The 13,209-nt window shown below is 37.8% G+C and overlaps 1 protein-coding gene across 2 annotated transcripts; it reads right to left on the bottom strand.

Annotated features, from left to right (window-relative positions):
• Nucleotides 1–3,129: 3,129 nt before the first annotated feature.
• On the bottom strand, nucleotides 3,130–10,811 carry LOC103455117 (trans-resveratrol di-O-methyltransferase-like). 2 transcript variants are annotated; one of them, XM_008394714.4, is made up of 3 exons: nucleotides 10,285–10,811; nucleotides 8,799–9,179; nucleotides 3,130–3,643 (listed from the first exon to the last, which is right to left on the bottom strand). In XM_008394714.4, exons 1-3 carry the CDS (start codon nucleotides 10,687–10,689, stop codon nucleotides 3,317–3,319), a joined length of 1,113 nt encoding a protein of 370 aa, XP_008392936.1. In that variant the 5' UTR covers nucleotides 10,690–10,811; the 3' UTR covers nucleotides 3,130–3,316. The 2 variants fall into 2 exon arrangements, with proteins under 2 accessions (XP_008392936.1, XP_008392935.1); XM_008394713.4 differs by having other exon boundaries at nucleotides 8,799–9,221.
• Between the last annotated feature and the right edge of the window lie 2,398 nt (nucleotides 10,812–13,209).

Below are 13,209 nucleotides of genomic sequence, written 5' to 3' on the forward strand. Positions count from 1 at the left end.
TTTTTTAAAAAAAACAAACGATGGTATCTACGCTAAGAGTGAGAAAGTCTTTGACTAAAATTAATTTTTAATATTGTCTTGTCTTACACAAGATTAAAAATTGATTTTAGTCTTTATACTCTATTTAATGTCATCGCATGCATTCAATGTCTCTTTTTTTTTTTTAATAATTTTAAACTTTTCATGAATTAAATTTTATAAAAATATTGTAAATTTAGTACTCTTTTGAATTCCAATGAATTAGCTCTTATCTTTTAAGATTTTGCATCACCAATTTCTGCTAGGAGACAGATTGTCTGCCCTCCTGTTATGGTGCCCTTCCCATCTTCTTCTATTTGTGCGGTCACGGTTAAGCCATGTCAACATTTTATATTCCTATTTTTTTTGTCTTATTATCTCTATAAAAAAAAATATATATAAAATGTTGACATGGCCTAACCGGGACTGCACAAATAGAAGGGGATGAGAATGGCACCATAACATGAGGGCAGGCAATTTGCCTCCTTTCTGCTAAGTATCTTATATAAAAAAAATATTTTGATAAAGACTTTTCAGTACACACGTTGAGCATGCCAAATATAATCTATTATATCTAAGATTTTATCAATCTATTGTAATGATTGCATGCATCACGATGATTCAAGTAATAAAAAATGTTAAGGAGACTCTCAAAGTAGAAATCTTTATGGACTCTCTGCTACTCATATTTTCAGCACAATATTTTATAATGTTGGTACAAGAATCGATGTTAAACTGTGAAATAGCAGAAAGTCTCCTAAGCATATCTCTTCAAGTAATATATTATACCTAGGAATATAGTAACCTTTTATAAATGACCTATTTGTCGATTTCCTCCCCTCGACATTGTATAGAGTTGCCATTTTCCCCTCTGGCGTTATTTTGAAATTTTCATCCAATTTAATTTCCATCCATTTTGGTCACCCGAACAACACATGGCAATTGTATGAAGTAAAGATGATAATTGTGTTTTAGAAAATTGGGCGCTTAGCCAATACTTTGTAGCTACATTGGACTCCCATGACTAATTCAAACAGAAAGTGTCGGAGCTAATTAGCGAAAGAAGAAAAAAAAAAGTTTGTTGTCCATATAGGGATAAAACTACTTTATTGCCCTCGAAGATCTACAATGTGACCCAAATGGATAGAAAATTAAGAGAATTCCAAAATTTAACACCAGGGGAAATTGGCTAATAAAAAAAGTTGAGGAGATAATTGGTTAAAATTAAAATTCATGGAAAAAAATTAGCAACTCCTTACAAGTTTGGAAGGAAATTGGAAAATACCTCCTTATAAATTAATACATATACGTAGTGCCAAGAACTCGGGTTAATCCAGTGATGAAGGTGAGTTGAATGATGGATAAGAAGAGGTTTACAATTAACCAAACGTATCAACTATTGGCTCGGGGGCAACATGTCAATTATTGCATGGGTTACATGAATCTTTCATCCATCTTTATTTGGTAATAAAGTGGCTAATAAGTCAGATTTGAATAATGTTATCATATCCCCTAAAGATTTCCAATTGTAGCTAGTGCAGACCACGCAAGCAATAGAAACATGCAGTTGCAACCGGCTATATGGGCAGGGTGTTGAATTTCTATACATATGTGATAGTTCGAACTCTTCATTTTAAATTATTGTAATAATTTCAAACTCTCTCCTCCTTTTAAAAAAACAAATCTATGATGGGTTTGCTACTTGTAGGACATGCAAACAAGAAAATTATCCCCCTCCCCTTAACAATAATAAATTACAAAAAAAAAAAAAAAAGGGATGGGTTTGCTACTTGTAAAACATGCAATTTTTCCACATGTAAAATATTGGACACTTACGCCACACACTTATCTTTGATGTGAAGACAATATTGGTTCGATTAGTCTCTAAACAGTGGTCATACTTAACACTAAACATGCTAAAATCGATTATTACTTTATTATTAAAGTTTAACACTAAACATGTTAAAATCGATTATTACTTTATTATTAAAGTTTAATGTGGTGACTTATCATTATCTATCATTCTGATATATGTTTTACTAACGAGGACGTCCGTGTGATGATGCGAGGTTTAAAACATTATAAAACATGTGGAAAGTTCTAAATATATATAATAGACAATACTATTTATATACATGTGATTCATGTGGAAGCTTAAAGGATGTTGTCGCACAAACTTCCATAAAACAAAAAGACCAAATGTTTAGCTCCACACATTCAAGTGCAACTTGATAAATCGTGCGGAACACAAAAGTAAAATGGAACAGAATTTTGTTGCATCAAGATCAGTGGACTCATGAATTGTGTTCTTCATAATCAGAATATATGATTAAACATAGTGCCTTGCTGGACAATTAATAGAACCATTAAAAGAAAAAAGCAATTAACTTATTCGATCCTAATTACAAAACCAATTGGCATATTGTTAGGTTGATATTTTACATATATTTTGTATCTCCTTTACTTAATTTTTAGTCATAATTTAGTTGGGTTTAATGCATTTTATGCAATTTTGATAGAAATTATAATTTGAGAACAAAACATGAATTTTAGGGCGAAAATATGAGAAACCCAAAGAGTTATCCAAGTTGGACTGTATGAGCTGTGCGGATCGGTGCAGAATTTGAATTATTTGGCTTAGTGCACGTCTGTTTGGCTTCGCGGCTCTCCCAACTCGGATTTCCTAATGTGGTTGGTTTTATTTATTTACCCTGTTGGGTTAGGGTTGTTGACCTTTCAACGAGGTAAGGGTAAGGATTCTGATGTGAAGCTTTCTCTTTTTTTGGTAAAGATGCGAAGCTTTCTCGGTTGCCCTAAGTTGCCCTAAGTTGATAAATGTTTTCCTAATCTAATTGGGCTACTGCATTCCCAGTCGAGTGGTGCGAATTGGTTTAATTGGTGTCGATTAGTTGGCGCATATTTTTAGGAGCAGTGCTGCTCTTTTGTTTCCATCAACGATTGGGAATTATCTCCTTGTTGCGAGAGACAAAAGGAAGAAAAGAAGATAAAATATAAAAAGGATATGTGGCACCAATTAAGGAGAACCTCCCTGCACAACACACACACACATACAGAGAGGGAGAGAAGCCGAGAGCATAAGGAAGAAGGAAATGGAGAATTCAAAAGCAATGCATTTATACAAACACACTTTACTTATTATTTATTTGTCACATAAACTGACACTCGTTGACACTCTTTATTCTAGTACATATGGAATATAATAGTAGGGCCACCTATATTCGCTATAGCGTGTGTCCACATAATTTTATTGATACAATACTAGTAGGAAGATTTACTTTCAAGGGTAAAGTTCAATAAGAGACCTGAAACCGAACATATGAGTCATATTATAGTGAGTGAAACCAGCAGCCAAAAAGATCGTTTTCCATTCTGATTCGCTACGCTCTTTGCCAGTGAAGGCAGACATCATCAGCACATCAAACATCAGTTGGGTTTCAATTGATTTCTTATCCACCATCTTCTCCTTGTTATCGACATGTCCCACAACTATGTCTATGATGATAATCTTCTTATTCCCTTCATCGTTTTTGCTCAGAAGTATTGCTTCTCTACACTTCTTCAATATCTTCACGCTTTCTTCATCGCTCCAATCATGCAAAATCCACTGAGATATAGATTATTAATTAATTTCATACATTACCCAATTAGTCACAATATTTCCACAATTAATCTATAAATAAAACGAGGATATGTGCACATGTTGGAAGAATGCATGCAAGTCATATCTTGTGTTAAAATGTATGCATGAAATAAACATGTTGGATGACTAGTGAAGTTAGGCTAGTCAACATTCTTTGTGTAAATTAGGCAAGTTAGGCAAGTTAGGAAATTAGGCAAGTTAGGCAAGTTAGGCAAGTTAGGCTTATGTCTACTTTCTTTTCCTATATATATGTTTCATTTGTAATTGTTTCTTCATGAAATACACATCAAAAATTCTACATGGTATCAGAGCAGGTTCATTTGTAACCTGTCTCTGCCATTCTTGCTGCTGCAATTTTTTCTTTCTTTCAAAGTCTAAGTCATGACTGAAGAAAGTTCTGTGAACCATGATGAGGAAACCCGGCACAATCTCTCTCCAAACTTCTCAGACGTTGAGGTTAACACCAATCAACGTTTGTGTTCAGTTCTCTTGAACGAGTTCAATTATTTTCCTTGGTCCCGAGCTGTTTCACTAGCTCTCGGAGGCAAAGGGAAGTTAGGGTTTGTAAATGGAAGCGTGGAAGCTCCAGACAGTTCTTCCTCTACATACAATGCATGGCTCTGCAAAGATCAACTTGTCATGTCCTTGCTGCTCAACACCATGGAGAAACATGTTGCTGAAATTTTTAGCTACTCCAATTCCGCACATGATCTTTGGAAAGCTTTGCAGGATATGTATGGAAATCAAAACAACTATGCACGGGTCTTCCAATTAAAGAAGGACATTGCCAGTGCTCAACAAGAAGGGAAAGCATTTGTTCAACACCTTGGGAGCCTCAAAGCCATGTGGAATGAGTTGGATGTATATCTCCCTCATACCACAGATCCTACCATTCTCCTAAAACGAGCTGAGGAAGACAAAATTTATCAGCTGTTAGGGAGTTTGAGCTCTGAGTACGAGGACCTAAGGAGTCACATCTTGATGAGTCAAGACCTGCCTACCTTCAACAATGTTTGTGCAACTATCCAACGAGAAGAAGCAAGGAAGAAGGTTATGAATGTTGATCACAATCCTAGATTAACGGAGACTCAGGCATATGCATCAAAGTACAAGAACTCAGAAGCCAAGGTAAACAAGGGAAGAAACACACATCTAAAATGCAAATATTGCAATGGTGTTGGTCATGAGGAAGACAAGTGTTGGGAACTTCATCCTGAACTCAAGCCTAAGTTCAGCAAAGATGGAAGGATGATACCAAGGTCCTCACAACAATTTCAACCTCATTTCAAGGCACAACTTGCTAATGCTCACGCTCCTACTATCTCACAAGGATCCATGGAGTTCACTGCCAATCCATTGTCATTGATCAATGAATTTGCAGCTTACCTACAAAGTAAGGGGCACGGAGGAGGCTCACATGGTCAAGGCAATGAAGAGGGTAGTCACACAGCTATGTTGGGACAATTTGCCGGATTTCTTGCTGGAAATGAGAAAGTTCCAAAGGGAGAAGCATCAGGTATACTCAAAGCCTTTACTACTGCCCTATTAACTAGTACTGAAATTGATTGTTGGATAATTGATTCAGGCGCCACAGATCATATGACAAACAAAGTTACAAATTTACATCATTTTAAAAAATTTTCAAGCCCCTCACATGTGTCTGTTGCAAATGGAAAAAATGTCTTAGTTTTGGGAAAAGGAGAAATAAACTTACTCTCTCAAAAAACACCTTCCACTGCCCTCTATGTACCAACCTTTCCCTTCCAACTTTTGTCAATTGGAAAGATCACCAACACCCTAAACTGCCGTGCTATTTTCTCACCAAATAAAGTAATGTTTCAGGATGTTCTCACCATGAAGATGATTGGTGAAGGGGTCTTCATAAATGGACTTTACTACCTGTGCAAGAATGCATGTTTCACTCAGGCTCTTCAAGCTCAATCGAAGTCCATAGATGAAAACCAACTTTGGCATAGGAGATTAGCTCACCCCTCTGAACTTGTCTTGTCGAAACTGTTTCCAAATTTTTGTAACCCCTATCCTACTTGTGATACTTGTCAATTTTCTAAGTTTACTAGGCTACCTTTTGGTAATTCAATGTCTAGGACAAGTAAACCTTTTGAAATGGTACACACCGATGTATGGGGACCTGCAACTGAATCAATGGAAGGTTTTAAATATTTTGTTCTATTTGTTGATGATTTCTCTCGAACAAGTTTTCTATATCTTATGAAATCAAAAAATGAAGTCCCTACCATTTTCAAAGACTTTCACATGCATGTTAAAACGCAATTTCAATCAAACATTAAGGTTTTAAGGTCAGATAATGGCACTGAATTTCTATCCAACAACATGCTTCAATACATAAGTTCTCAGGGTATCATACATCAAACCAGCTGTGTGGGGACTCCCCAACAAAATGGAGTAGCCGAGAGGAAAAATAGAGATCTCTTGGAAAAAACTCGTGCTCTCATGATTCACATGCATGTTCCAAAGAAATTTTGGTCGTTTGCCATCCTTACTGCCACTTATCTCATCAATCGACTTCCAAGTCGTGTGCTAGGGTTTAAATCTCCCTATGAAGTTCTCAAGGGGAGGAAAATAGATTTGACACATCTCAAGGTGTTTGGTTGTGTGTGTTTTGTTCACATCCAAACCTTGAATCGTGACAAACTAGATGCCAGGGCAACCAAGTGTGTGTTTATGGGATACTCGACCACTCAAAAGGGATACAAGTGCTTCAATCCAGTCACTAAGAAGTGCACAGTTTCAAGAGATGTGAAGTTCGAAGAAGACTATCCCTATTTTACAAGTCAGGGGGAGGATTTAGTTGACATGTTCCCACTCCCTCAAAACTTTAATTATCCGATGTTGGAAAAGAGATCAGTCATTGTAAGTCCAGATTGTGAAGAAGTTCAAACTGACCAAATTACTGCCAGTGAGAGTGAAGATGAGCCCTACTCTGATCCTTCTCCGCCCTCTACAGAGTCTCAGGTGATTAAAAGAAATCCTTCTCGAATCAGAAAACCTCCAGCTAGGTTGCAGGACTATGTTACATATGCCTCACGACATCCAATCAATGAATGTATCAGCTTTAGTAAGTTCTCAACATCTCACGCTGCATTTCTCAGTGAAATTGATAAGCACTATGAACCAAGAAGCTTTCAAGAAGCTTCTCTTCTCCCACAATGGAACCAAGCCATGAAAGAAGAGATTCGTGCACTGGAAGAGAATTGCACCTGGAGCCTAGTTCAACTACCACCAGGAAAAAAGGCTGTTGGAAGTCGTTGGATTTACAAGACTAAATTCAAAGCTGATGGATCTATCGAAAGACACAAGGCTAGACTTGTTGCTCGAGGTTTCACCCAAACCTTTGGTGTAGATTATAAGGAAACATTCGCACCGGTGGCCAAGATGAACTCAGTCAGGGTTTTACTGTCAGTTGCAATCAATTGTGGATGGTCACTCTACCAAATGGACGTGAAGAATGCTTTCCTTCACGGCGAGCTGCAGGAAGAAGTGTATATGCAACCTCCTCCAGGCTATGATGGTATTAAAGGCAACATGGTTTGTAAATTGCACAAGGCAATATACGGATTGAAACAATCACCAAGAGCTTGGTATGCCAAGCTCAGTTCTGTTCTGGAAAAGGCTGGATTCATGCGAAGTAATGCTGATTCTTCGTTATTTGTAAGAACTGGCACCAAGGGGAAGTTGGTGGTCCTCGTCTATGTTGATGATCTTATCATCACTGGAGATAATACCGTGGAGATAGAGGCACTAAAACTCTCACTACATCAAGCTTTCGCTATCAAAGATTTGGGGAGGTTAAAGTATTTTTTGGGGATCGAAATGGCCACATCTTCAAAAGGACTGTTTCTACATCAACGGAAATATGTATTGGACCTCCTTCAAGAAGCAAAAATGCTTGACTGCAAGCCTGCTATCACTCCCGTTGATTGTAAACTGAAGCTCAGCATAGATGGAGAAGCCATGCATGATGTAAGCTACTATCAACGATTAGTAGGCAAGCTCATATACCTCACTATCACTCGTCCAGATATCACATATGCAGTGAGCTTGGCTAGTCAGTTCATGCACTCTCCCACTGTTGATCACCTTAACCTTGTTAAGAGAATCCTTCGTTATCTTAAGGGTTCAATTGGGCAAGGAATTACAATGCATAACAATCAGTCCACTGTCATTAGTGGCTACACAGATGCAGACTGGGCAGGTAATGCAATTGATAGGAAATCAATCACAGGCTATTGTACATTTGTTGGTGGAAACCTTGTCACATGGAAGAGTAAGAAGCAACAGGTCATTGCTCGTTCCAGCGCAGAGGCTGAGTATCGAGCCATGGCAGCCACTGCATGTGAACTCATTTGGCTTAAAGGGCTTCTTTCAGACTTAGGGTTTCCTAGTTCTACTCCTATGACGCTTATGTGTGATAATCAGGCAGCCATGCACATTGCTGCCAATCCTGTGTTCCATGAAAGAACCAAACATATTGAAGTGGATTGTCATTTCATCAGAGCTCAAGTTCAAACGCAAATCATCCGGACCATGTTCACACGAAGCCATGATCAACTAGCAGATCTTTTTACAAAGGCACTAGCATCATCTCAGTTTCATCGGTTATTGGGCAAGCTTGGCTCAGTGAATCCCCTCGATCCAGCTTGAGGGGGAGTGTTGGAAGAATGCATGCAAGTCATATCTTGTGTTAAAATGTATGCATGAAATAAACATGTTGGATGACTAGTGAAGTTAGGCTAGTCAACATTCTTTGTGTAAATTAGGCAAGTTAGGCAAGTTAGGAAATTAGGCAAGTTAGGCAAGTTAGGCAAGTTAGGCTTATGTCTACTTTCTTTTCCTATATATATGTTTCATTTGTAATTGTTTCTTCATGAAATACACATCAAAAATTCTACAGCACACAACTACATCAACAATGTATATACTTGCTTGTCGGCATCTTTTACTTATCAATAATCCCATTTAAATACACTTGTTCATACTTTCTTTAATAGAGGTGGGAGATGTTTTTACTAACAAAAAGGTTATTAATTACGAAATTAACTAAGAAACAACAAATAATTGAGTGTTATATATTACGTACCTTGAGCAAAATTGCATTTGCTGGGGGTATTTCCACAAACATGTCTCCCCCCACAAAACCCAAATTATGGGTGGTTCCTTGCAAGTCAGCCACCACATGTGGTTGGTCAAACACAATGCAGTTGATGCTGGGGAATGCATTGGCAATGGCCTTGGCCATGGTTCCTGTTCCTCCTCCAACATCCACCAGGGATTTCAAGCCCTCGAAAACTCCTCCACACTCTTTCACCACCTCCCTTCCGAGAAGCTTGGAGTCAGCCTCCATTGCTTCATCAAACAAGTTACCGAACCTTGGTTCCTGAGCTGCCAAATCCCAAAAGGGCATTCCATTCTCCATTTCAAATGGTGTACATATAGTAGCTGGATCATCACCACCGTTCATCTGCAACCAAGCTCCCATCAAGTGAAATGGGGTTGTCAGTACCTGGTAGAGTAGAACCTAGTTAGGATTCCTTGTTCCATAAGTATTTTAACTAAATGTAAATTAATTAGTTTTTCTTGCTTTCCTAGTAATCCTAATATTCATTGTCATTAAATCCCAAGACTTATGATGTATATATAAAGATACGGTCTCTAGTTATCAATGTTCTTTGACTGAAACCTTGTAGGTTTTCAGTTTTTTATCGAAGTTACTGACATTAATGTAATGGTGTGGTTCTATGTAGGTTATTACATTTTTAAATTAAAAATTGAAATTTGTAGTTGGTTATATTAGTGAGATTTTAAATAAAACCCATATTTTGTGGGATTAAAAATATCAAAAGAATAAATTATACTCTCCAATAAATTGTATACATAAAGACATGGGTAGATTCATTAAAATTACCAAAAAATTATTGTACCAAAACATGAATACATTTTTCAAAACTAAACCAAAAAAAAGAAAAAAGAAGAAGAAGAAAGATACGAGGCTTAGTAACATTATTAAATTTCTTACTTGACATTGATACATTCTCAAATCAATGAAATAGAATGTACCCATATAAGTTTAAAAATGGATTTAAAAAAAATGAATGAATTATATATATATATATATATATATATATATATATATATATAAGGGTACATTTTATATTAGAAAATGGTAGATTTTACATGTAGCAAATTGTATATTTAAGAATTGGTACATTTAAGATTAGAGAAAATTGCAAAAATTATATAAATGGGTACATTTAAGATTAAAATTTTGAAAAAAAAATCCTTTTTATAAAAAAACAATTAATGGGTATAAACTTATTCTAATTTTTTTTTTTTTGGACATGTTTGAATTGAAAATTAATTAGGTAATAAGGGTGTGATTATTAAACCCTAATCATCTACTAATTTTTATTTTAAAATTTATGTAACTGACTTGTAAATTCATTAATGCTAGTGACTTCAATCAGAATCTGAAAACTAATAAGGTTTCGGTCAATGAACATTCGTAAATAAGGATTGGCTACTAATTTTTCCTATAAATAATATATATCAAATTCAATATGCACTACCGGATCGAGTATCATGAGTATAAGTGGTGTGGTGTTTGATGGCCCGTCTTTGAGAAGAAGCCTAGAAGTTGGTGTTAGGCTATACAATACAACAGCTTCTTCTTCCTCCACATCGTCACAATCATGATGAACATGATGATGTTGTGCAAAGAAATCGGAGTGGACGAGGATGCGCATCAGGCGTGAGACGAAATGAGCTCTTGAAGGGTGGACATTGAGCGCAGCGATGAGCTCGGAAAGAGAGATGGGTTGGCCGTGGTTGTGAATCACGTCTGGGATGCCCAGTTGAGCTGCACATTTGAGTGCCATGGAGTTTATGAACTGGAACATGTGGTTCCAAATCTGAGCTTGAGCTTCAAGAAGCTCATGGCTAGTAGAACCCACTTCACCATCACTCAAACCCATGTGTGTGTGTATTTCTATGTAGTAAGTCGGTGGCTTCCAGATTATATATTTTGATTGATTATTCTCTTGCTATATTAGTTTTGAATACATGGGTTATGTGGATCGGGATATATATAGCACTGCCCAGTGCCCACATACAAATATTGAAGTGAAAAATCATATTATATACTCGACACTCTTACCTATCGAGGTTTCATCTTTCACGCACACTTAAAGCATATCAGGTGCTTTCTAATTGTTCACACTTTGAGCGTGCCAAACATAAGCTATCTAAGATTTTGTCAATCTAAATTGTAATGATTGCATACATCACTATGATTCAAGTCATATATTATAGGGAAATTTTATGTGAATCCGTATACTTCTTTCTACACAACTTACTCTCTAAACCATATTATTTTAAATTAAACTATCAATATGTCTTTAAATTCAAATTTATTACCTAAACTATCCTCACAAACTCCATTCAATATGTAAATTTATCTTTTCACTAATTTAGAAAAGGCTTAAATGTAAAAATGGTCCATGTGTCATAGCCATATGGCTAATTTAGTCCCCGTGTTTTCGATTTGGCTAATTTAGTTCTCATGTTTGTCTAGGTTAGCCAATTAAGAATGTTTGTACCATAATCGACCAATTCCGAAACTACCGAGCATCGGTCAACGTTATACCGTCAAGGACCTAGAAGAGTTTCCCTCCAAACAGGAGGCCAATCACAGCGCGACACGTGTTGATATCAGAAGCCAATCATAGCGCTACACGTGTCGACATCGGAAGCCAATCATAACACGACATGTGTCAATGTCAGAACAAAGCTAGAAACTCTCTTCTATAAAAGAAGATCATTCTCCCACAATATTTCCGAATGTCATTTGTACTAAATCATTCACTAGTACTCACTAAAGGAGAGCTTGAACCTATGTACTTGTGTAAACCCTTCACAATTAATGAGAACTCCTTTACTCCGTGGACGTAGCCAATCTGGGTGAACCACGTATATCTTGTGTTTGCTTCTCTGTCTCTATCTATTTATATACTTATCCACACTAGTGACCGGAGCAATCTAGCGAAGGTCACAAACTTGACACTTTCTGTTGTACCAAAGTCCCCACTGATTTTGTGCATCAACATTTGGCGCCGTCTGTGGGAACGACGTTTATTCCCACTCTCTTCAGCTTTGCCAAGCTAGTTTCCACCATTCGTACACTCTTTTTTTACCAGGCATCCCTCTCCAACATGGGGAGCGAAGGAAGCCACATCACATAGAATGACACCCCTCTTGCACTTAGTGCGAAACAACGAAAAAAGGAAAGAAATAAGGTTGTTCTTCAAGCTAAAGTCGAAAAGCTAGAAGCTCAGAACAACAAGATAGCAATGAAGAATGAGGTCCTCTAGGAGCAGTATGAGAAACTCTTTGAAACACTCCACGAAACTAGGCGTACTCAAACACGCGAGCTCGTTGCCCCTGTAGACATCAACCATCATCTGGGTGCCCCCTAACACGGAGGGTCATCTCATTTCGACATGGGTATCCTTGATAAGGAGCGAGCTAATCATCAAGACATTGATTAACATGAGACTTCTCTCAACCCAGATGCTTCGACCCGAAGTAGAAGAAGTTGAGGAAGACACCTCATTACAGAAGGGTTGGAAGGATCGAAAGCCGTTTATCGTGACTGCCGAGACTTCCTAAAGCAACGTTGAGAGAATCCCCTCCACATATGCTCGAAGATCAATGACCCAAGGGTTTCTGAAAAACTTGGTCGCCTCCTACGATCCAGGCCAGCTGCCAATCTAGGGAAGGAACGAAAGGTCCCAGAGGAACATGAAGGTACATGAGACTCTGAGGTATTCCGACAGACTCGCTGTAGAAGTCAGTACGGCGAGTCCAAGAAAAAACCACATGCCCTTGCTCAAACTTTCCTACTTCCAAGAGGCGATGGAGACTTACGAAAGAAAATTCCAGTGGTACATGACTCCACTCAGGACCTCCTTGTCCTACAGCTCCTTGAGGAAGTAAACAAGTTGAAGGCCGAACGTCAGGCTGAAATACTTGACTGGAACCAACCTAGGTCTGGCCCTCTCATAAGAAGGATCCTTGACACCCTCATTTCAAGCGAAGACAAAAAAGCTTGGTTTACAACTCTATACTGGAAGGGAGGACCCAATTGAACACCTTAACCTTTTTGAGTCCACCATGGCATATCGGATGCACACCGACGAAGAGCGATGTCTTCTCTTCCCCTCCACCCTATCTGGCGAAGCTCTAAATTGGTATTGCCGTCTTCCACCTGAGACAGTAGACTCATTTAAGGAACTGAGGAAACTGTTTGTCTTTCAACACATCTTCCAGACTGATCACTTGCATTTTGCAAATGACTTGTACACTGTTCGCCAGAAGCCGGACGAGTCACTACGTGATTGTTTCTTCAAGTACATGATCAATGCCAACACTTGGAAGACTTACTCTAAGGTGATGGCACATGCTTACAACCACGCCTCCACCGAAGTAAGGACATA

This window comes from Malus domestica, chromosome 01, assembly GCF_042453785.1.
Source record: "Malus domestica chromosome 01, GDT2T_hap1".
In the NCBI taxonomy this organism is placed as follows: domain Eukaryota; kingdom Viridiplantae; phylum Streptophyta; class Magnoliopsida; order Rosales; family Rosaceae; genus Malus; species Malus domestica.